At 43.2% G+C, this 25392-nt stretch overlaps 2 protein-coding genes across 3 annotated transcripts; one reads left to right on the top strand and one right to left on the bottom strand.

Annotated features, from left to right (window-relative positions):
- The first annotated feature begins 248 nt into the window (after positions 1–248).
- Positions 249–25392, top strand: gpsm2l (G protein signaling modulator 2, like). Of its 2 annotated transcripts, none has more exons than XM_072697342.1 (14): positions 249–363; positions 14907–15128; positions 15337–15472; positions 15699–15838; positions 17414–17537; positions 17656–17771; positions 19475–19630; positions 20310–20418; positions 20761–20914; positions 21465–21541; positions 22389–22568; positions 23061–23220; positions 23531–23757; positions 24523–25392. In XM_072697342.1, exons 2-14 carry the CDS (start codon positions 14908–14910, stop codon positions 24694–24696), a joined length of 1974 nt encoding a protein of 657 aa, XP_072553443.1. In that variant the 5' UTR covers positions 249–363; position 14907; the 3' UTR covers positions 24697–25392. The 2 variants fall into 2 exon arrangements, with proteins under 2 accessions (XP_072553443.1, XP_072553442.1); XM_072697341.1 differs by lacking the exon at positions 249–363 and adding an exon at positions 7686–7760.
- LOC140576596 (uncharacterized) lies at positions 8979–13380 on the bottom strand. The gene is made up of 4 exons (XM_072696064.1): positions 13360–13380; positions 11698–12003; positions 11389–11643; positions 8979–9101 (listed from the first exon to the last, which is right to left on the bottom strand). The coding sequence occupies exons 1-4, from the start codon at positions 13378–13380 to the stop codon at positions 8979–8981; spliced, it is 705 nt and encodes a 234-aa protein (XP_072552165.1).

Below are 25392 nucleotides of genomic sequence, written 5' to 3'. Positions count from 1 at the left end.
GAAGCTGATGTGGTCAATAACTACACGGTCAGTCCTACACGGTCACTGTACATCACCGACTGCGCCTCACCACTGACCGACTGTAAATAAATGGAGGTTCGTAGGTCTGTGAACTCGCCCGCATGTTTGCAGTGTGCTGAGTGTAAGGTTACACTCCTGAGGGGCGTAGACCTAAACCACCTCCTCCAGCTCTTTTTTCTCTCCAAAGTCTGAAGAAGTGAGGAAAACTTTGAGGAAACATGGCGGAGAGTCGAGCACTGCTGTAAAAGACAGTGAACCCCAGCGAGCTGAGGAGCTGAGGATTTCTCAGCCACGGGAGATGGTGAACGTCTGAGGGGTGACCCATCTCTGAGCTATCTGAAGGTAATGTGGGTTTTATGTGTGTGTGTGTGTGTGTGTGTGTGTGTTTCTTTATTTACAGCAGCCTGGATTGGGTTAACTACCAGCTTACCTCTGGAACATAGTGGTTAAAGGCGTTTACCAACAAACAGCTCAGTGCGACTTTATACACACTCATTTCATTAAGCTTTTTTAGTCTGAAAGGTCTGATTAATAAGAACATTAAAAAGACCCCCCCAAAAAAACCACTCTTGTGCTTTCCAGTAAAGCGTTAGGACCCAGCCTAACCGAGGAATCCAACCTGGAATTCAGTCAGATGGATGGAGTTCCTTCAAGTTCCCTGAAGTTCCTTCAGAATTCAGAAAACCTGTATGCCTTTATAATAATACATATGATAAACTTTATTTCTGGACATCCACTTCCATAGCTCTCGCACAGGTTACGAGACAACCTTTCCTGCTCTCAGCACACCTGGTTCAGGTAAACGCCAATGAAAAGCTCCTACATGAGTTGGACCAGATGTTCTTAGGAAGGGTTCTTCTTAAAGCTTAAAAACTTTTTTTTACTGTCATTCTGCCATACAGGACAGTCCACACTAGCATAAATATGTGTAGTAAAGTTCTTGAACTGACAGTATCATCTAACACCGATACTAATTCAAACTCTTCTCTTAGGATGAGCATTTATGAGTAACCGATACTAATTCAAACTCTTCTCTTAGGATGAGCATCTATCTGTAACCGATACTAATTTAAACTCTTCTCTTAGGATGAGCATCTATCTGTAACCGATACTAATTTAAACTCTTCTCTTAGGATGAGCCTCTATCAGTAACCAATACTACTTTAAACTCTTCTCTTAGGATGAGCCTCTATGAGTAACCGATACTAATTTAAACTCTTCTCTTAGGATGAGCCTCTATGAGTAACCGATACTAATTTAAACTCTTCTCTTAGGATGAGCATCTATCAGTAACCGATACTAATTTAAACTCTTCTCTTAGGATGAGCCTCTATGAGTAACCGATACTAATTCAAACTCTTCTCCTAGGATGAGCATCTATCTGTAACCGATACTAATTTAAACTCTTCTCTTAGGATGAGCCTCTATCAGTAACCAATACTAATTCAAACTCTTCTCCTAGGATGAGCATTTATGAGTAACCGATACTAATTCAAACTCTTCTCTTAGGATGAGCATCTATCTGTAACCGATACTAATTCAAACTCTTCTCTTAGGATGAGCCTCTATCAGTAACCGATACTAATTTAAACTCTTCTCTTAGGATGAGCATCTATCTGTAACCGATACTAATTCAAACTCTTCTCTTAGGATGAGCATCTATCTGTAACCGATACTAATTCAAACTCTTCTCTTAGGATGAGCCTCTATCAGTAACCGATACTAATTTAAACTCTTCTCTTAGGATGAGCCTCTATCAGTAACCGATACTAATTTAAACTCTTCTCTTAGGATGAGCATCTATCTGTAACCGATACTAATTTAAACTCTTCTCTTAGGATGAGCATCTATCTGTAACCGATACTAATTTAAACTCTTCTCTTAGGATGAGCCTCTATCAGTAACCGATACTACTTTAAACTCTTCTCTTAGGATGAGCCTCTATGAGTAACCGATACTAATTTAAACTCTTCTCTTAGGATGAGCATCTATCAGTAACCGATACTAATTCAAACTCTTCTCTTAGGATGAGCCTCTATGAGTAACCGATACTAATTCAAACTCTTCTCCTAGGATGAGCATCTATCTGTAACCGATACTAATTTAAACTCTTCTCTTAGGATGAGCCTCTATCAGTAACCGATACTACTTTAAACTCTTCTCTTAGGATGAGCCTCTATCAGTAACCAATACTAATTCAAACTCTTCTCTTAGGATGAGCCTCTATCAGTAACCGATACTAATTCAAACTCTTCTCCTAGGATAAGCATCTATGAGTAACCGATACTAATTCAAACTCTTCTCTTAGGATGAGCCTCTATCAGTAACCGATACTAATTCAAACTCTTCTCCTAGGATAAGCATCTATGAGTAACCGATACTAATTCAAACTCTTCTCTTAGGATGAGGATCTATGAGTAACCGATACTAATTCAAACTCTTCTCTTAGGATGAGCATCTATCAGTAACCGATACTAATTTAAACTCTTCTCTTAGGATGAGCCTCTATGAGTAACCGATACTAATTCAAACTCTTCTCCTAGGATGAGCATCTATCTGTAACCGATACTAATTTAAACTCTTCTCTTAGGATGAGCCTCTATCAGTAACCAATACTACTTTAAACTCTTCTCTTAGGATGAGCCTCTATCAGTAACCAATACTAATTCAAACCCTTCTCTTAGGATCAGCATCTATGCATCTACCTACTCAAACACTCGACTACCCCACAGAAAGAAACACATGGCTCACATCCCATCACACTGTTTTGCGTCTACACTATATTTACAAAAGCATTGAGACACCTGCTCAGTCATTTCTTCTGAAATCAAGGGTATTAAAAAGAGCTTATCCTGCTTTTGTTGGCGAAACTGTCTCTACTGTCCAGGGAAGAAGGCTTTCTACAAAAGTTTAGAGGAGCATTGGTGTGAAGATTTGACAAATTGACCACTGTGGGCCAGTTGACCTCTATAATAATCTTCCGTCACATAATACAGTCCACGGCGACTTGCTAGCATCAGTATGTTGTAATGTTGTACCCCAGTAAATAAAATAAATGTACATTACATTTACAACATTATGAATCGGGGGCCTGTAGTTATCAAGAACCTACAGCCCCCACTTGAGGCTGTAACTTTGGGATTTATTTCATTAATTGGTTAATGGATGTGCTAAGATGTGCAGAATCGGACAAGAACTGCAAATAAGTTTTCCCTGTCTCAGCACACCTGAATTCATTCAGGCTAAGCCGTTTATGAGGTCTTGTAAAGCAGGGAAAAACGCTTTAACTACTCAACACTACACAGTGCAGGGGAACTCCAGGAGCAGCACTAGGAAACACTGGCCTGCTTCATGGAATACACCAACCTTCTTAGGACCTGTTGGAGAAAGGGGATAGAGCAGCCACTGTGCCACTAATGGCTTCAGGGAGCGCCCAGCATTTCAGGAAAAAGGCAACCACTCAGAAAAAGTGTATGGATCTTTTATGGAGCAAGAGGCCCCTCATAGACTGGGCTGTGGAGGACTGTACTGGCCAGAGCAGGCTGGATACTAAACAGGATTCCAAGGCCAGGCCATGAAGGCCACTACATAAAGAGTTTGCTGTAACGCAGGCAGTGCAAACCCCTGTCTATCAGATCATGCTGTAGAATTACTTGTTTTTTAGTCATAAGCTTTGTTTAAAGAGGTCTAAAGAGTTCTGTAATGAGAATAGTGTGGCATTTAAGTAGGACTTTTGATTAATTTTTGCATAATATGCTGATTCATTTGAGTCATTACAATATCAGTAATCATGAGCCACAGTATGTCTTCACACCACTTCCCTTTACCATAATGTTTCAAGCAAGGAGACCCGACATAAGCTTACATAAGACTACATCTCTCAGCAGCACAGATACTTGTAAGCTTTGTGGCAAAATGTAGTCTTCATACCGTCAGTAACAGAGAATGTCCTCCAGGCAAACAGGAGGCAGTCTTTGCGTATTTGTGTTTCAGCAAGGTTCCAGCCAGCCAGCGAAATTAACTCCTTTAGGCCGACCCACTAGGCAGTCCAGCATACATCATGCATAATATTACTTTAAAGCCTGTTGGAGTACCCTGTGCTCTTTACAAATTATGAATATGCTTATCCAATAAATACTAATTACTATAGAAATGAGTGACGAGTGCAGCGTAGAAGAACAACCGCTTCCACTAAAACATGTTTGTCTTGTGGGAAAGCTTAACGTAAAGTTCACAGTTGGCCGACTTGTGACCGAGATAAGACTGCTATTTGAGTGCTATTTGAGTCAGCCCGAGCATGCTTGTTTTCCACTGGAAGGTGGTAATTAGGTTGATTTCCTCATACCTCCCATGCCTTCACTCTCAGCTGCATTGCTGTGCTATCAGCTGAAGAAACTGGATGTATTTGAATGGTAAGGTGGTTGGTTTCTTTAGTATGTGAAACAGTAGCTACTGGTGTGTGTAGATCTTTTTCTTTTTTTTCCCTCTCTCTCTCTTACATTCAGACGCACACCCAGGCTCATCTCATGTTTCTCTGACGCTTTACCTCTATCGCCTCCAGTCTGTCATACAGACTCTGGAGGGGGATAAAGGACGACGACGGCTTTTGCATCTTCTCATATTATCGCTATTGCTCCTTTATTGATCTTCTTATTTTTACATTTTGACTCCTACTATGCATCTCAATGGACACGAGCATGAAAGACGAGGAGCAGGCTTTTTATGTCCGTTCCAGGTAGGAGGCCTTCGCGTTAAGAGTGTAAGCTAGGCTGTAGAGGTAGTGAAGTAAAGGAGAAGTGGTTGAACTTCCTTGGTTTGTTTGTGAAAGAGGCATTTTATCATACATGATCTGGTTTATCAACCTTAACAAGCAGAAAAAAAGGACAAAACCGCTCTAAAGATCTTCACTCTGATTAGAAGGTCAGGGTGGTCCTGTTTTGTGTGTTTGTGTGTGATGGTGTGTCTGTATTTGTAGGGGGCTGGGGGTCATGAGCCAGCAGCCTTCATGGATTTCTGCATTTTCAGTGTTGGAGATGTTGTTAGTTTCTGATGGGAAAGCTGGTGAACTAGCCACATCTGTTTGTGGGGCTATGCTGTTTAAATCTTTAATGGCTGTATTTAAACTTTAATGGTGGGGAGTTTGTGGTGTTGGCCCTCTTTTGTCTCTTCTCTTGACTCCGGTTCTTGAGCCTATAGAGGAACCTTTACCTTCAAGAAGGCCACTTTACAGTGTCCATACTGTTATTGGGATATGAGCCTTCTTATCCCTTGGTATCCGATCTAAAAGAAAATGAGTTGTACACGCTCTTAAAAACGGGATTTCTTTAAAGTTCTTTAAGCAAAGGTAATGGTTCTATTTAGTTAACCCTTAGTTAACCTTAACAGTTACAATAAGAAATATATCTAAAAAAAATCTATAAAATTATGTTCTTGAATATCCATTTAACAACTTTTAAATGGATATTAAAATTTACAAAGCAGATATGCATTTACAAAGCAGATATGCAAGTCAACCAGCTGGTTGACTTGCCCAGTTAGGGTAATTCTAGGTAGAAACTAACTAGTATTACAGAACTCTCACTCTAACACTTTTCTTTCTCAGCTGAAAAAGGTTGACCTCTTGGTTACAATGCATGTTAAGGGGTTAACAGTAGCTAAGCTTAGCTCAGGCTGCTTGGTGTCTGACTATGGCGAGTGCTGACAACACATAGTAGATACCTGCCTGCTTCTTTCACATTAGCAAATTCTTTTTTTGGGAGGGGTGGGCTTAAGCTTTAAATGTTTTAAATAGTGTCTAAGTGGGACGTAACTATATGGAACCATGAAACTCAAAGAACCATACAAATGCTTCTCATTGCCTGGATGGTTTTTCAAATATGAAGAAAATCTCTAGTATAGTTCTCAAATATAGTTCTTTTGTTGAGTTTTTAAAGAACAAGGGTTTGTGTATAGCACCAAAAAGGGTTCTATTATTGTTGGGACTCCTACAATCCTTTTCCAGTATCATGTAGGACCCTTTTAGCTTGTAGGCTATGTTTCAGATAATTGTCCTGCTGCAATCTGAAGCTTCGCCTACTGAGTTGAGACGTGTGGTTGGATATGATGTTGCTGTCTTCTGTTACAAGTATCAGAGGTCAAGTACCCATGTTTCACCACCACGTTTCACAGAGGAGGTTTGCTTTGGGTTCGGAACAGGTGATGTTCCTCGTTCCATCATTCTGGTACACATTAAGTTCAGTTCTCATCTCTGCGATGTATATCTGATGTGATTTGCATCTGCTGATAAACCCTCACCAGGGTTTTTCTGTGCTTTCTGTCAGTCTTTTTTTTTTAAACATCCATGGCTACATCCTGGATGAGGTTCGTCATCTGTTCAGTAGTATGTCTTCATACTTGAAAGCCATTCTCAGGTGTGGTGTTCTCCAGTGTGCCGTGTCCTTTGCCATTGGAAAGCACACTGTGTTCCTGCTCCTTAACCATGTTCCACACAGTTGATTTTGCCATATCTGATGTTTTACCTCCGTTGCTGAATGCTTTTTATTTATTTGTTTGTTTGTTTGTTTGTAGCCTCATAACAGTCTTTTTTTGTGACTTTGACACTTTTCAGTCCTTGTTAGACCTGCAAAAAACACAATTTCATATAATACATCCAACAATAGCTTCAGAGCTATGCTAATTCTTTACAAGAGGAACCTTCTGGGCACTAAACATGAAATAAAGGATAGCTATACAGCTAGCATTTTTAAGGGACCCAGCTACCATGGATGGCACAATAGTATGGAAATGGGGAAACGTGCCATTTACTGACCAAACTTGACCACTGACTCTGTTTGGCTTTTTTGTTTATGCGGTAAATAACTGAGTAGCCAATTTTCTGAATACTTGTTGACCTCTGTGTCTAGAACATGCTGTAGTTCCTACATGGTTCACCTGAAATGAACATAAATGCCCTCAAAGTAAAGCCTGTCCCTGTTTCATTTCAGATCCAATGGATTTGAGCCACAACTACTTCCAGATTGCACTGCTGTACTGTGGCATTGTAGTCTAGTAACTGCTTTATGTTGCCTACAAAGCAAACAACCTGGTCAGCACTTCACAAACCAAATGCAGAACTGTCTGGGTACTGTATCTGCTGCATGTCACAGCCGGACATGAGTTGCATCAGTACTTCAGCGTGTCATTCAGTTTCACTTTACATCGATTCATGGAGCATACCGTTTGTTCGTTTGGGTGGTGTGAAAGTAGCAGAGCGACTGCTTTGGTTGGTCTGGCTAGGAGCAGCTGGTCCTCCACAACATCTATAAGCAAAACTGGAGCATATTAAGGCCGAGCGTCACTCCCTGCGCTGAGGTCACTTTGGGCAAAGCGCAGGATTTACTGTGGTCAAGTGGATTTTCCCGGCTTGGCCTTGGCTACCCGGCTCCTGCCCCTGATGAAGTCGTGTTCTCCATGACACAGTTGTCACTGTGGGCAAAGCAAGCTTAACGCCAGCCAGGAACAAGAGGCGTGGAGTTTGGCAGACTTTTCCCAGTCTGACTTATTAATGCTTCGTTGTTTTCAGCATTCAGTGCAATGGAGTGCATGTTTCTCATTCACTAACCTGGAAGAAAGGAAAGAAGAAGGGTTGACGGCAGGGAAAATGTGCAGTTAAATGGACCCTGATTTCCCAAATTGACTGCAGATGACTATTCCTGAAGCAGCCAGCTGCTGGGCTGGAAAGTTCTGAGTAGGGTTCAAAGGTATGAGAGTGGTCATAATCCAGTTTAGGGATGGGTCGTATAACGATAAACCTCAGGAAAAAAATACTGTGTGGTTTTGGTGTGTGTGCTGCTTACCCCAGTATACCCCAGAGGCATGGGCCTCTGCTAGTACTTGCCATCTTTCTGGAGTATTGTCTTAGCGTTGTCTAATGATTCATCTTTTCCCACCATTGATTTCTGGCCTTCCTGGTGTCTGCAGCGGCAGTATGTCCAAGTTCTTGGCAGTCATGGGGTGTTTGGGTTTGCCTTTCTTACCAGCATACTTGAGAATTGTCTTTTTCGCAGATTTCATCTTGTCCATAAATGCGTATGTATCATTACTGGTATCAGCAGATATCAACATGAACAGCTAAGCAAGTAAAAGATGACCTGGTTTCCAGAAGATACAAAACTTCTGAATTATTTTCCACATTTTAAGCATGATTTATGAATTAGGTTTTTTTGTACACCTTTCCAACTGTTAATATATCATGCTTTGGGTTTGTGTTGCAGCCAGTGGCACAAGGAACAGTTCACTGGTTGAGTGAACAAGCATGGCTTCCATAGCAGGATATTGGGTCCTAAACACACCTCAAAATCTAACATGGTCTACCTCAAGAGGCACAAAACCATAGAGGTTTTGGCATGTTCCTCATGGGGTGTTTGGGTTTGTCTTTCTTACCAGCATACTTAAGAATTGTTTTTTTCGCAGATCTCATCTGGACCTCCACAGTTCCCCTGAACTGCCATTTCTGAACATTATGCCCTGGTGAACATGCTTGCCCATCTTCTGATAGATTCCCCTGCCCTGTTGGCGTTGATTACTTGTGTTTTCAGACTTTTAGACACTTGCTTGGGGGAGTCCATGTTTGCTAAGTGTTAGGGCAAGGATTAAAGATTCCCTATTTCCAGTTGGTGACATGCCTCAGGCCTGGTTTGCATACACAGTGTATTATATATCATCATATTAATAATATTCCTATATGTTATCTTTATAATCTTGATGTGCTTTGTGTAATTGAAGTTGACTGATATCAACAGGTGCCTGGAGAGGACGCAGGCATCCTGTTCCCCTGTGACCCTGGTTAAGCCAGGCTTACCACTGACCTGCTGTTTGGCATATGCAACCTGAAGTTACCCGCTTCCCAACGTCAACACAACTAGTCCCCTCGTGTCGCCATGGCGAGGAGGACCAAAAGCATTGCCGTTTAGCTGGGGTCAGGTGTTTGGACGCTTCTTTGGGAACCTCTCAGTAGGAGTCCTGCCCTGCTTTTGGTGTAGGTTGGTGACGGCCCGATCAGTCCTGTAATGGGCCGTAGGAGCTGGGTCTTTAGGTTTGTCCTGGGGGAAAGGGCGGGGCCCATGCATCGGCATAGAGGACAGAGTGTGATCAGAAAGCTTGAGATGTCCCTGCTAAGAAAGTGTTTTGGGAGTTCCAGAAAGAAGAAGAACAAGAGGTAGGGTATGGTTTGATGATGATGATGATGAGGAGGAGGAGGAGGAGGATGGTTCCAATGAAAGGCTGCAGTAGATCTTGAAACCTTCATGGGTGGCTTTCTATTTGTAGGTCTTCTATGACCTGTGATTGAATGGTTTGCGTGCAGCCCCCTGTAATACCATATGCTCTGGGTTTTTGTGTGTGATAAGCTGAGTAATACCCCCTTTGGCAAGGATCGTGGGCTTGTAAATGCTTTCTGTAGCAGCTAGGTTCTTTTTGTTGGGGAGATTTTCGCCTCTTCTAGTTCTGAGAGATACTCGGGACGTCTTGCTGCACTGCCCTTCTGAAGTCTGTTCACAGATTTTTGTTTATGTTTAGGTTGGAGGGGGGGACTGTGAGGAACATGGCGGTGCCATGGTGGATTTTGAGGTGTGTTTAGGACCCAATATCCTGCTATGGAAGCCATGCTTGTTCCCTCAACCAGTGAACTGTTCCTTGTGCCACTGGCTGCAACACAAACCCAAAGCATGATATATTAACAGTTGGAAAGGTGTACAAAACAACCTAATTCATAAATCATGCTTAAAATGTGGAAAATAATTCAGAAGTTTTGTATCTTCTGGAAACCAGGTCATCTTTTACTTGCTTAGCTGTTCATGTTGATATCTGCTGATACCAGTAATGATGCATACGCATTTATGGACTGTACGCATTAAGACTAATCACACTTAGATTTCTCCATAACGCTAATTCATCGTGTATTTCTTAGGGTTGTAAATGTAGTAAAATAAATAAAGTGCAGTGAACGGTTTATACTTTTACTAGTACAATTATAAAGCACCCTGTAAATTCACAATTTCCACCTACGGCTGCATTTTTACTCTACCCTAATTCAGAGGGAAAGTTGCAGATCAGGCAACCTCACAGGGAGTTGAAGGTGAAACACATGCGAGATGAAAACTGGGCAGTGTTTCTGGCTCCTGTAGTTCAGTACGCTCATTCAGACTGTTCTAGCAGTTTCACTACCCTGGCTTTTCTTGAGCTTGGCACTAGGGCAGTCTCTTTCTGATGGTATGTAAGATGAACGTATTTGGACGTCAGCTGTGGCAAGAGCTACGTGTAGATCCCCTGATGACTGATTTTAGGATTGTTGGACACTTCTTTACTCACACACCATCAGGCACTACACACATGCTAGAGTACTGTGCTACATGTATGCTAGTGTACTATGCTATGTGAATACTAGAGTACTGTGCTACATGTATGCTATGAGACTGTGCTACTGTGCTTTGTGTATGCTAGTTTGCAATTCTACATGCATGCTGGAACACTATACTACGTGAATGCTAGAGTACCGTGCTACACGTAAGCTACACGCTTGCTTGGAGACTGTGCTACATGTATGCTAAAGTACTGTGCTACACGCATGCTAGGAGACTGTGCTACATGCATTTTTGAGTACTGTGCTACATCTATGCTAAAGTACTGTGCTACATGTATGCTAGGAGACTGTGCTACATGCATTTTTAAGTACTGTGCTACATGTATGCTAGGAGACTGTGCTACATGTATGCTAGGAGACTGTGCTACATGTATGCTAGGAGACTGTGCTACATGTATGCTAGGAGACTGTGCTACATGTATGCTAAGGTACTGTGCTACATGTATAATAGGAGACTGTGCTACATGTATAATAGGAGACTGTGCTACATGTATGCTAGCAGACTGTGCTACATGTATAATAGGAGACTGTGCTACAGGTATGCTAGGAGACTGTGCTACAGGTATGCTAGGAGACTGTGCTACAGGTATGCTAGGAGACTGTGCTACATGTATAATAGGAGACTGTGCTGCATGTATAATAGGAGACTGTGCTACATGTATAATAGGAGACTGTGCTGCATGTATAATAGGAGACTGTGCTACATGTATAATAGGAGACTGTGCTACATGTATAATAGGAGACTGTGCTGCATGTATAATAGGAGACTGTGCTACAGGTATGCTAGGAGACTGTGCTACAGGTATGCTAGGAGACTGTGCTACAGGTATGCTAGGAGACTGTGCTACATGTATAATAGGAGACTGTGCTGCATGTATAATAGGAGACTGTGCTGCATGTATAATAGGAGACTGTGCTACATGTATGCTAGGAGACTGTGCTACATGTATAATAGGAGACTGTGCTACATGTATGCTAAAGCACTGTGCTACATGTATAATAGGAGACTGTGCTACATGTATGCTAAAGCACTGTGCTACATGTATAATAGGAGACTGTGCTACAGGTATGCTAGGAGACTGTGCTACAGGTATGCTAGGAGACTGTGCTACATGTATAATAGGAGACTGTGCTACATGTATGCTAAAGCACTGTGCTACATGTATAATAGGAGACTGTGCTACATGTATGCTAAAGCACTGTGCTACATGTATAATAGGAGACTGTGCTACAGGTATGCTAGGAGACTGTGCTACAGGTATGCTAGGAGACTGTGCTACAGGTATAATAGGAGACTGTGCTACATGTATAATAGGAGACTGTGCTACATGTATGCTAAAGTACTGTGCTACATGTATGCTAGCAGACTGTGCTACATGTATGCTAAAGTACTGTGCTACATGTATGCTAAAGTACTGTGCTACATGTATGATAGGAGACTGTGCTACATGTATGATAGGAGACTGTGCTACATGTATGCTAGCAGACTGTGCTACATGTATAATAGGAGACTGTGCTACATGTATGCTAAGGTACTGTGCTACATGTATGCTAGCAGACTGTGCTACATGTATAATAGGAGACTGTGCTACAGGTATAATAGGAGACTGTGCTACATGTATGCTAGCAGACTGTGCTACATGTATAATAGGAGACTGTGCTACAGGTATAATAGGAGACTGTGCTACATGTATGCTAGCAGACTGTGCTACATGTATGCTAGCAGACTGTGCTACATGTATAATAGGAGACTGTGCTACAGGTATAATAGGAGACTGTGCTACATGTATAATAGGAGACTGTGCTGCATGTATAATAGGAGACTGTGCTACAGGTATGCTAGGAGACTGTGCTACAGGTATGCTAGGAGACTGTGCTACAGGTATGCTAGGAGACTGTGCTACATGTATAATAGGAGACTGTGCTGCATGTATAATAGGAGACTGTGCTACATGTATGCTAGGAGACTGTGCTACAGGTATAATAGGAGACTGTGCTACAGGTATAATAGGAGACTGTGCTGCATGTATAATAGGAGACTGTGCTACATGTATGCTAGGAGACTGTGCTACAGGTATAATAGGAGACTGTGCTACAGGTATAATAGGAGACTGTGCTACAGGTATAATAGGAGACTGTGCTACAGGTATAATAGGAGACTGTGCTACAGGTATGCTAGGAGACTGTGCTACATGTATGCTAGGAGACTGTGCTACATGTATGCTAAGGTACTGTGCTACATGTATAATAGGAGACTGTGCTACATGTATGCTAAGGTACTGTGCTACATGTATAATAGGAGACTGTGCTACATGTATGCTAGGAGACTGTGCTACATGTATGCTAGGAGACTGTGCTACATGTATGCTAAAGTACTGTGCTACATGTATGCTAGCAGACTGTGCTACATGTATGCTAGCAGACTGTGCTACATGTATGCTAGGAGACTGTGCTACATGTATGCTAGGAGACTGTGCTACATGTATGCTAGGAGACTGTGCTACATGTATGCTAGCAGACTGTGCTACATGTATAATAGGAGACTGTGCTACATGTATGCTAAGGTACTGTGCTACATGTATGCTAGCAGACTGTGCTACATGTATAATAGGAGACTGTGCTACATGTATAATAGGAGACTGTGCTACAGGTATGCTAGGAGACTGTGCTACAGGTATAATAGGAGACTGTGCTACATGCATTTTTGAGTACTGTGCTACGTTTATGCATGTATGCTAGTGTGCAGTGCTAGATGTATGTGTGGCATTTTCCTTGCGTCACTGTTCATATTATCAAGCGTTTGTTGTTTGAGTTAAAAAACTGACCTGCGTGTTGTACCACACCTTTCCTCCTAGATAAACTGAAGTGACGTAAAACTTGCGTGTGTGTGTGTGTGTGTGTGTGTGTGTGTGTGTGTGTGTGTGTGTGTGTGTGTGTACATGCTTATGCAGATACGCCATCTCCGTAGAGGTGGAATAATGCTAAGCTCTCAGCAAACCTCACACCGCCTGCATCTGACTGAAATCATCATAATCCACTCGCTTCAGTAGGAGAACCCATGAGTTTAGAAAAGCCTCTTGTGGGTGTTCTGCACGCAAGCCTGTGTGTGTGTGTGTGTGTGTGTGTGTGTGTGTGTGTGTGTGTGTGCGTGCTTGCTTGCATGTGAGGAAGTGTGTGAGATAAGGAGATTCCTTCTGAAAAAGAAAGGGAAAGTCTTGGGTAAATAAAGCCGGTTTTTCGTCTTGGCAGCCGGACTCCGGATATGCTCCAAGGCCCCGTTTGCATTCTTTCAGCAGTTGACGCAGTTTTGGACGCTTTCCAACCATTTTCTTCTGTTTTTCCTTCCTTTCCTGAATGTCCAGACTGGACCCATTCTTAGTAAGACTTGGGGCCAGCCAGGTCATTCTGTAGATGCTACAGTGCTGCCTTTGGTCCTCAGATTCATGGAGTTGCTGGGGTTGACTTCTACACTCAGGTGTTAAACCTCATAGCTACGAAGTTCCCGCTTCTCACGTTTACAAGTGGATATAAACTATATGATGCCACATGAACGCAGTAGACCAAGCTGGAGCTGGCCCATCCCGGCAGACGCAAGTCTGTTCTTGTGATAAATGTGCCCGTTGTCAATGAACGCCCAGAAATAGCCGCGGTACACTGTAATTGACTAAACAGCTATATAGAAGCATCTACAAAAGGTTTAGCACGATATCTTGGTCTGAACTTGAAGAAGAGCTCTGACTGGTTCCCAACTGGTTTGGTTGGTTTCAGTCATCATTTCTTAAATGTTTCTTGGACTCTTGAATTTCTGCAAGCTGGAGTTGGTCCATCCCAGCAGATAGGCCCTACATCTCTGACCTATGATCAAATGTGCCAGCTGCCAGTGAACGCCCAGCACCAGCTAACAGCTTTGACTGGTAATTCTAGTAGAACCTATTGCGGGTGCTGTATGGAATCATCTACAGACGTTTGTCCACCAATCTGAAGAACGCTTTAACCATTAAACATCTAAATGTGAGAGAGAGAGAGAGATTCTTGAGATGTTTGAAGGCCTTGATTAATTAAAAATGTGTTAAAACTGATATTTGGACTCTTTAATTATTTATTATTGTTTCTTGATGATTTGTCAGTGTTTCACAAAGATCCTATAAGGCCAAAGTCAAGCCTGTCCAATCAGAGAAGACCTGTAGCACATGCCAGTTGATCAATTCTGCAGTTTGGGTTTGTCTGGAAAATTGCGAAACCCTGCTTCGTTAAACACCCCCCATCATGACGGCTCTCGTTCTTAAGGGAGCGTACGCTACCGTTAGGAATGCAGAGCCTGTGGTTAGTCACTGTTGAGTTCGGAAGCAGGTTCGGTTTCTGAGCTCTGTGGGCGCTGTGGGTTGGATCAGACTCTGGCGGGGAATGTTCTCAGGGTGTTTTGTGGTTCTGACCAAAAAAGCTCTAACCTAACAACAGCTCCCTCCATCTCCCACTCTTCACATAGGATGGAGGCCTCATGTCTGGAGCTGGCTCTGGAGGGCGAGCGCCTGTGTAAAGTGGCCGATTACCGGGCGGGCGTCTCCTTCTTTGAATCGGCCATCCAGGTGGGCACGGAGGACCTGCAGATCCTGAGCGCCATCTACAGTCAGCTGGGAAATGCCTACTTCCACCTGCAGGACTACAGTAAAGCGCTGGAGTTCCACCGCCATGACCTCACTCTTACTAGGTGTGCTTAAAGAACTTTCAGGAGTCGGGTAGCTTGGGGATGACGAGGTTCATGTTAATTAATGCTTAATAATTAGTTAAGACCCACAAGGTTCTGTTTTAGGGCCTATGAAATTATGAGAGTAATACAGTTCTGAGGGTTGAAGAGCTAAAGCATGGGCCTCTGGAAAGGGTTTAACGTATGTCAACGTATGTCTGCGTCCCCTCAGAACCATTGGAGATCAACTGGGAGAAGCCAAAGCTAGCGGCAACCTCGGAAACACACTGAAGGTCCTGGGCCGATATGACGAGGCAGCAGCTTGTTGCCAAAGACACCTCGACATTGCGAGAATGCTCCATGACAAGGTAGTGTAAAAGCAGCGCAGTCCTGCAGTGCAGCTTAAATCCTTGCTGAAACGTCCTAGTCTCGATGTTTGAAGACTATTTTAGTGCTCCATAAACTTGGTTTAAATGCTAGGCGTTGATCCATTTTAGATGTGTAATCAGTAGTGGTTGTTTTCCTCTGGACTCAACTGTTTTTGTGTGTGTGTTTGACTGTGTGTGTGTGTGTTATGTGTGTGTGGTGTGGTAGGTGGGGCAGGCGCGAGCGCTGTATAATTATGGGAATGTTTACCACGCCAAGGGGAAGAACATATGCTGGAGTGGTATTGACCCGGGAGACTTTCCTGAGGAGGCACGCATTGCTCTAAAGAAAGCTACAGAGTATTATGAGTAAGTGTGTGTGTGTGTGTGTGTGTGTGTGTGTGTGTGTGTGTGTGTGTGTGTGTGCGCGCGCCCTTTGTAGGGACCAGCTGTTTTATGCAGTGATTTACTAAGCATAAAAACCTCTCTGGACACATTTTGAGGATATAGGAGTATCTAAGGCTGCGTCTAACAGCACACAGTAAAAGTGGCCAAAATCCAAATCCATGTTTTTGGTCATGTGTGATGCAGATGTGTTAATTGTGTGGCAGTGTGAACAGTAAATAAACAAAGTAAACAAAACAATACACTTGCAGTACAGTTCGATACACTGTGAGACGTTGCTTGTTACAATATAGGACTGTTACTCTAGGACTGTTACACTGGGATATTTATGCTAGGATATTTACTCTGGGACTGTTACACTAGGACTGTTACACTAGGGTGTTTACACTAGGACTGTTATGCTAGGGTATTTACACTAGGACTGTTATGCTAGGGTATTTACACTGGGATATTTATGCCAGGACTGTTACACTAGGATATTTACACTAGGACTGTTGCACTAGGGTATTTACACTAGGACTGTTACTCTAGGACTGTTACACTAGGGTCTATACTCTAGGACTGTTACACTAGGGTCTTTACGCTAGGATATTTATGCTGCGACTGTTACGCTAAGATATTTAGGCTAGGGTAATTATGCTACGACTGTTGCGCTAGGATATTTACGCTACAACTGTTAATGCTAGGATATTTACTCTGGGATATTTACGCTAGGATATTTACTCTGGGATGTTTGTTATAACTGTTACTCTAGGATATTTACACTAGGACTGTTACGCTAGGGTCTTTACGCTAGGACTGTTACACTACGGTCTTTATGCTAGGATATTTATGCTACGACTGTTAATGCTAGGATGTTTACTCTGGGATATTTACGCTAGGATATTTACACTAGGACTGTTACGCTAGGGTCTTTACGCCAGGGACTGTTACACTAGGGTCTTTATGCTAGGATATTTATGCTATGACTGTTAATGCTAGGATATTTACTCTGGGACATTTGCGCTAGGATATTTACACTAGGACTGTTACACTAGGGTCTTTACACTAGGATATTTATGCTACCACTGTTATGCTAAGATATTTAGGCTAGGGTAATTATGCTATGACTGTTAGGCTAAGATATTTACGCTAAGACTGTTAATGCTAGGATATTTACTCTGGGATGTTTATGCTAGGACTGTTGTGCTAGGAAATTTATGCTAGCTAGGATATTTTGGTGCTGGACACACTGTCCAGGAATACAGATGGGTCAAAATGACCAACCGTCAGGCTCTGTTTTCTATCATATTTAATGTGGTAGTTTGCGGTTTGGGACACAATCGAGCAAAAGCTTTTTCTTTGATGGGATTGAGCAGGTCTAACTCTAAGGTTATGTATTCGTCAATCACATAAAAACTTTTAAAATCAAATTGACACTGAGCTGGAGTCCTTATTCAGTATCTGTTAAGTGAAAGAGTCACTCCTCAAATTAATACTGATGTTCATATCAATCTGTTTTACTGTCTGGATTCATTTTTATGTTTCTTCTGTTTAAAGAGCAAATCTGATCATTGTGAAAGAGTTGGGGGACCGACCAGCACAGGGGAGAACGTATGGCAACCTTGGCAACACACAGTACCTGCTGGGGAACTTTCAGAATGCTGTGCTCGCCCACGAACAGGTACCCCTCCCTCTCTGAATAAAACATCAGCTCCATAATGTACTGTGTGGAGGCTGATCTCAGATCAGCATTAATGTGCAGAACAAAGTGATTCAAATGACGTCTTTGGGGTTTGTAGCGTCTCCTCATCGCTAAGGAGTTTGGAGACAGGGCTGCAGAGAGACGGGCCTACTGTAACCTGGGAAACGCCTACATCTTCCTGGGCCAGTTCGAGGTGGCAGCCGAGCACTACAAGCAAGTTTGATGCTTTTCTGATTTTTTATTTATTTATTTATTTATTTTGCACACTGCTTTTAGTCAGAGGCCAGGAAATCCATTAAAAAAATGTGGGAATGGTGACCGTAGGGATGTGCACATGTACTTAAATATATAGATAGTCGCTGGTTCAGCCAATAATATAAATATATGATTAAATGAGGAAATATTAGTTAAATATGTCTTTGAATTATTTGAAAATGTTATTTGAACACACATATGATGCAGCTGCCGCTTGTAATTGGCATTTCTCGCTGCACCATGAGTCATGTGCATAGTCATGTCCGCGTTGCCCGTATCCCACAATCGCTCACACGTGTTTTTGCTACTACCCATTGAAAATTTTGGATGACCAATTTGCCTGCAGTAGAAACCTACCATTACCTCCCCGTCAGGGCTGTTTTTAAGGCATTATGGGATCCTGCGCTATTTAACGTTGACAATCCGCCACCCAAAAAAAAAGAAGCTATGTTTGCAAGTTTTTTTTTTTTTTTTTTTTTTTAAAAAAAGGAAATAATGGTAATATATAATAAGGGTTAACTTCCATCTTACCAGTCCATCTTTAGCAGATAGACGTTCGTCAGTACGTTAAAATTTTTTTACAAATCCATGCTGGAAATGGAAAAAGTTTTTCAGGAAAAAGTTGGTTACGTCCCAAATCACACACACATTTATAGCATTGTTAAAACAAGTGATTCGTCCCTCCAAAAAACAATTATTCTAATAAATGACACTGTTCCTGTCTTTTGCGCCCCCTAGAGGCTAGATGTTCAGTTCTGCTGCGTCTGTAACTGTAACTGTAGCTTCTACACTGATGAAGAAACGGAGACACGTTTCTCCTCTACTGGCGTAGTGGTGGGTGGCAACCTTACAAACATTGATGCTCCCACTGGTTGCCATGGAGACACGTGAGGCAGAAAAGCCTCTGATTGGCTTCTTTCTGCCCTGCTCGCTAAGCCCCGACCCACTAACATGCATTTTGCATTTTGCAAGAGGGTGCAGATATTCATGACATTTGAGGCTGCGTCCCAAATCACACTCAAGAGCACTAAATAGTGCAAGAAAAAGTAGTGCCTGCATTAATGTAGTGGGTAAAGTGTATGAAGTGTGCGGTTTGGTACACAGCAGTGGGGAATAGATGGGCCGAGGAGAGAGAGAGGGCCATAGTGTCTTACTCTCAGGTCCAGAAAAGGCTGTAGTTGCTCTAAATGGAACAGTCCCAAACGGCTGGGCAGACCCTGATAGAAAGAAAATGGACTACGATAAACAGAATGTCCTGAGCAGTGTACCCTAGTACCGCGTTTACGGAATCCGTGAAATTAGAGACGGGAAAAGACGACTTTTTATGCATCACTAAATTAAACGATGCTCTTTTGAAGGAAGTGACATCATAAAGTAAAGCATATTTAACACAGTTTTATGATCTTGTTTGACATTTGCTCAGAAAGTCAATAGAAATGTATCTTATGGGAGATTCCAGATACTCGAAAAAACAGGGGTCCATCGGTGTAAGCATATTTCTCAGTTGCTTGTACTGTTACATTAGTGCATTTGGTGACGGGGGCCCCTGCTGGCTGGATCCACAGGGTTAACACAGTTGATAGTAGAACAGATTAGACTTGATGGCCTTTAAATTTTTATTTATTTATTTATTTATTTATTTATTTATTTATTGGTTGCAGACGGACGCTGCAGTTGGCCCGGCAGCTGAGGGACAGGGCAGTGGAGGCTCAGGCCTGTTACAGCCTGGGCAACACGTACACGCTGCTGCAGGACTACGAGAGGGCCATCGACTACCACCTCAAACACCTCATCATCGCTCAGGACCTAAAGGACAGGTACGCACAGGAACGCACACTGCCCATCATCGTCGTAATGGAAACCCTGTCTTCTTTTGAGCTACTCTGTATTTAACTCCACTTACTTCAGACTGCCAAAGAAAACGCGCTGGTTTTTAGTAACAACAGTAACGCGTCGAGAAGCGAGGTCACCCCAAGCGTAATGATGTCCTGTGCACAGCAAGCACACAGGAACAAAAATAAATCTGAGAGACATGACCACAAACCACCCCTATTATCACTTCCTCAGACACCTCAGTGGAAAACACTGGCCTTGACCACTAACCATAACACATACATCCACAACACACACACACACACACACACACTCCAAGTTATGCTGTATTTTACGTATTCCTTCCATTCAGGGAACTGAACTCTAGTCTGGTTAGATGAGAGCAATTTTTTAACTCTTTGGATGCCATAATACACACCATGTTTGGAGGTCAAAAGACAAGATACCCCCCCCCCGGCTAGTTTTGGTTATTACTTAGTAGACCATTTTCACTTTAACAGTAGAGCTTTTTTGTAAATTGTTTATAGTTTTTTTTTTTTTAGACTTTATCCATTACTCAATCCATTAATAATAATTGTAAAAAAATCTAATCTCCAAGGCGGTAAGGAGGTGTAGCATCAGCTGCTGTCTACATTTAACCTCATTACTTTCTTGTGTGTGCAGGATAGGAGAAGGGAGAGCCTGTTGGAGTTTGGGGAATGCCCACACTGCTTTGGGAAACCATGAACAGGCCCTACAGTTTGCTGAAAGACATCTGGAGATTTCCAGGGAGGTGTGTGTGTGTGTGTGTGTGTGTGTGTTAACTCCCAGCAAATGCTTATGTTAAACAGTCCAGCTACACAGTCTGCTCTTCAGTCTGCTTCACCTGATGACGGCTGTATTAATAGATTGCTAAAATCCCTTGTTTTCTAAGTCCACTAGATGGCGCTGAAGCCTTTTTAAGGGGCAGTGGTGGTTCAGCAGTTAGAGCACCAGGCTATTGATAACCAGACTGTGGGTTCCATACCCGACCCAGGCTCAGCAAACTGCCACTGTCGGGCTCTTGAGCAAGGCCTTTAAGCCTGTCAGTATGTGTGTGTTTGCTCACGTGTGTGTGTGTGTGTGTGTGTCACAGATTGGGGACCGCAGTGGAGAACTGACAGCCAGAATGAACGTGTCGGACCTGCAGCTTGTGTTGGGTCTGAAACAGAACAACACCACCAACAGCAATAGCAACAGCGCTGTCTGCACAGATGGCCACTCTAACAACAGCAGCTGTGGTTCACCAGGTACCTCTCCTTTAACCACGGCCGTCCAAATATTTTCCAAATCATTTCCATCATTTTTCAAAGAATATTATTGGAATCTGAGATGTCCAACCTGCTAGTGATCTTTCCAGAAGGTCCCTATTGTAATCCCTCCATCACAAAAGAGCTGATGGACCATGTTTGAAAAAATCTTGTGGTCAAACATCAAGTCTCAGAGCTGACCAGTGCATTATCAGGTTTTCTATACCAGGGGATCCGAGTGGCTCAGAGGTCTATTGCACTGCCACTATGGCCCAAGGCTGCGCCCAGGGACCCCGGGGATTGGGAGTTCGAATAGACTTTGCCATCAGCAGACAGAGTCTGAGGGAGCACAACTGGCTGTACTCCTTACTCTTAAGCGATGTTGGCCGGCACAGGCTCCTATCAGCTGACTGCATTGCTAGTGGTAAAGGAGACTACATTGCTAGTGCTAGGGGGGAGCTATGAACGGGTGGGTCAATTGGACACTACCTTAACTAGTACAGTACCTTCAGGTCGTTGGCTGACCTCCATGTTCTCTTCTTCTCTGCAGGAACAAAACCCAGAGCAGGCCGGAGACACAGCATGGAGAACATGGAGCTTATGAAACTCAGTCGTGATAAAAGTCCTGTGAGTCTACACATACGTGCACAACAATACACTAGGCCTCGTTAAAGCCCTTTAAACCCTTTCAACAAATCACACACCACATATGAATTATTTATAGAACTTAATGAATAATTAGTAAATTAATTTATGAATAAAATGTATATAGTGCATATAGTTTAGTGCATTAATAAATAAATACACAATAAGATGTTAGCTGAAATGACATTATGTGGACAAAAATATTGGGACACCTGCTTATTCATCGATTCTCCTGAAATCAAGGGTATTTAAAAAAAGAGTCGGTCCTGCTCTTGTTGGAGTAACTGTCTCTACTGTCCAAGGCTGAATTTTGGAGGAGTACTGCTGTGAGGATTTAATGGTAACTCTAACTCACCCCAAATGAATTGAAGGGGAGCACCATCCATCATTCCAGAGAACACAGTTCTTCCACTGCTCCACAGCTCAATGCTGCTGGGGGGCTTTATACCCCTCTAGCCCATGCCTGGCATTAGGCTGCATGGTGGCAAGTGGTTAATAATATTTTTCTGCTTCAGAGCGTCCCATTCTACTGGTAGTACTTCTCTTTGTGGACTAGACAAGCTTGTGTATATACACACCATATGTCCAAATGTTTGTGGACACTCCATCTAATAAGAGCATTCAGGTACTTTAGGTTGCACCCATTGTTGTGGCACTCTCTACCGTGCAAATGCACACACACAACAGCTTGTGTAGTCATTTCAAACCCCCGAAATAAGCCTGGGGTTCATGGCACTGTGTTATTTCGGGCCCACATTATTAAGTCCCCAAAAACATATGAAAACAAACGGATAACAAACCTCTCTGTACTTGTGTCTTCATCTTATAGGGCTCAGCCAAGGAGGAGGACATGTCCCCCAAGCAGGCCAAAACGTCCCCCATAGCAAAGACCTCCTCCAAACTGTTTTTCATTAGCCGCTTTAAGGGGAAGAAGCAGAAGGCCAATGGAGCCAGCCCCACCAAAACAAGCCCGGGCAACAGCCCACATTCACCTGACCTGGACCTGAAGGTGCTCATTCGTTCATTTGGCCTTGTGTTGTTTTCATCAGTTTTTCTGCTCATCCATGATTTATCCAGGTGTTTATTAGTGTTACATAGAACCCGTTTACACCTGGTCACTTCATGCATCTTGAGTATCAGGATTATATCTGGATCAGGCCAAACCAAGTCGCCCAACCAAAACTCCTCCCTGTACACCTGGGAATTTTGCATATTCTGTCCCACACAGCAACTGGATCTGACTGACCGGAGACTCATTTGACTAAGTATTAAACGCATGTGATAAACTAGATACAATCCAGGTACAAGTCACATGAAGTGACCAGGTGTAAGCAGGGTCATAGTATCCCAGCAGGACGCTAGAACCTAGCTCTTCCACTTTACGCTCAGTGTTTAACTGGTTAGTATGGGAATCCCAGTAATAGCTCTGCTGAATGGTGTTAAAGGTTCTGTAAGAATGTCAACTTGACTCCAGGCCCTTCTGCCCCTTCCTCAACTCTAGCATGCGCCGGACACTCTGGGCGACGAGGGCTTTTTTGATCTCCTCAGCCGTTTCCAAGGCAACCGCATGGACGACCAAAGGTGCTCCTTGGAGGGTGGTTTAAGCCGCGCCTCTGCTCCCTCCTCTCCCTGTGAAACCCCGCCTGTAGCCATCAGGAAAAGTGAGTTAGCCTGACCCCGTGCCCTTGTCGACCTCTGTGTTATATGATGACCTCTAGGGCAGATTGTCTTAAGGTAGATGAAGCCCTGGCTTCGGTTATAATGGGGATTATTGGATTATTCAGTTCAGCATCAGTAAGAGTAGAAGTCTGGCTGTCTGGCGTTTTGTGGCTTTGTGTGTGTTTTGCTGAATTTCTTATGCATCAGTCTATCTACCCGGTCCGGACTCTGACTTCTGTGGGTGCTTCCATATCAAAATTATAGTCTACAGAGTATTCATTCATTAATAAAATGTTTTGTTATTTTTTTTAGCTATTTCAGCGTCCGGAGCACAGGCCTCCGAACAGTCAGGGCACTTCCTAGACCTGCTGGCCAGCTCGCAAGGCCGGCGACTAGACGAGCAGCGGGCCAGCGTGGGCGGTCTACCAGGCCTGCATCTAGACCAGAGCACCAGCCAGGCCGTCCTCAGCCAGCTCATAGCCAGTGCTGACAGCAAGGAGCCGGAAGATGACTTCTTTGACATGCTCATCAAGTGCCAGGTCAGCAAGAGTGGAGTCAGTAGTGTACACACACACACACACACACACACACACACACACACACACACACACACACACAGACATGGCCATCTGTGACATTATGTCAAATGTCATTATGATTGGACCAATAGAAGTGCTGTTTACCTTGACTTGCATTTGAGTTCAGTTAGGCAGTTTTCTTCTGTCTGCATCTCCTGTCAAGTTGCTATTTGGAGATACAAGGTTTGTTTTCTCCTTATCTTGGCAGCAAGTGTTTATATACAGTAAAACACTAACAGTAGAACTTGAGAGTGAGAGTGTGATTGCAGCTCAGCAGTATTGCTGCAAGATAGGTGGTTGTTGCTAGGTGGTTGCTAAGGTGTTGCTATGGTACAGCAGTTGGTTGTAAATGCATTAATACAGCTGTGTCCACAAACTTTAGGCTAAAATGTGGGCTGCCAAAACTTTTGCCCAAAAATACAAAAAAAAACTTTTTTAGCTGCCACTTGCTGCAGCGAGGCACTCTAACCCACCTTAAACGTTCATTAGGGCTCAATAGTGACCTTATTACAGTGCACAAATCAAAAAGAGCTTTATCTGAGCTGATAAGTGTGGAGATGGTACCAGTTAGCAGCCAAAACAAGGCTAATGTCGTCATTCTACTGGAACTTCCCGTTCCACCTTAAGTGATGCAGCAGTAATGCTCTGCTGTTGGAATGTACACAGTGTAACTGCTGCACTATTTAAGGTGGAATTATTAGATAATAAATTCTCTCTTTCTCTCAGGGCTCCCGGCTGGATGATCAGAGATGCGCCCCTCCCCCTCCCCCGAAGCGAGGCCCCACCGTCCCAGATGAAGACTTCTTCAGCCTCATCCTTCGCTCGCAGGCCAAGCGCATGGACGAGCAGCGCGTTATACTGCCTTCTGACCCCGGCCCAACACAGCTCAACCCAGACTGACACCACACACAGCCCATAGCACCCTAAGTGAAACTGAGGGCTCCAGGACACTGGGAGCTCATGACGTTCCTCAGCTCCTCACACACACACACAGCAAAGAAGGCCTGGCTCAGCCGTAGAGTACAACCTAAGCATCTCTGTGTCGTTGACCGTGCTGTTACTAGACCGTGTCTGCTTTTTTTTTTTTTTTTTTTTTTTTTTTACTACATGAAGGACTAGACGTTACAACCATTGAAACCTTGATCCTGGATCAGCTGCTGGTCTCCTCCAGACATTCCGTTTTGGCCTTGGAGTTGAAAACGGCTGCTGTATTGAAAGAGAATAGAGAAGATCTAATCAGCAGTGGGATATTTTTGAAGAAAACTATTTGCTGTGTTGAGAAGTCGTGGGGAGTGCAGAGGGGCTTTACATGCAGTCAGGACAAGGCCACCATCTGGGCCTCAGGCTTCTATCATACACTGATTTTCCTGATACTGATCTCTCTTTTCATATGGTGTATAATCTGCTTTCCTGGGGAGTTCCTGGATGTTAAGAACTGTTCTCAAAGACAAGATATTAACTAATATCTAAAAAGTAATAAACTAAATTAACTGTTTTCATGTAATCAGGGATACGCTGACCCCCTCTCACCACCCCAATCCCACCGCCCCAATCCCACCATTGTTTCTTTTTCAACTTGCTTTGTGTATTGTTTCA

Source organism: Salminus brasiliensis, chromosome 14 (genome assembly GCF_030463535.1).
Source record: "Salminus brasiliensis chromosome 14, fSalBra1.hap2, whole genome shotgun sequence".
NCBI classification, from domain to species: domain Eukaryota; kingdom Metazoa; phylum Chordata; class Actinopteri; order Characiformes; family Bryconidae; genus Salminus; species Salminus brasiliensis.
The sequence above is the reverse complement of the archived record's forward strand: the minus strand, read 5'-3'. Positions and strand labels throughout refer to the sequence as shown.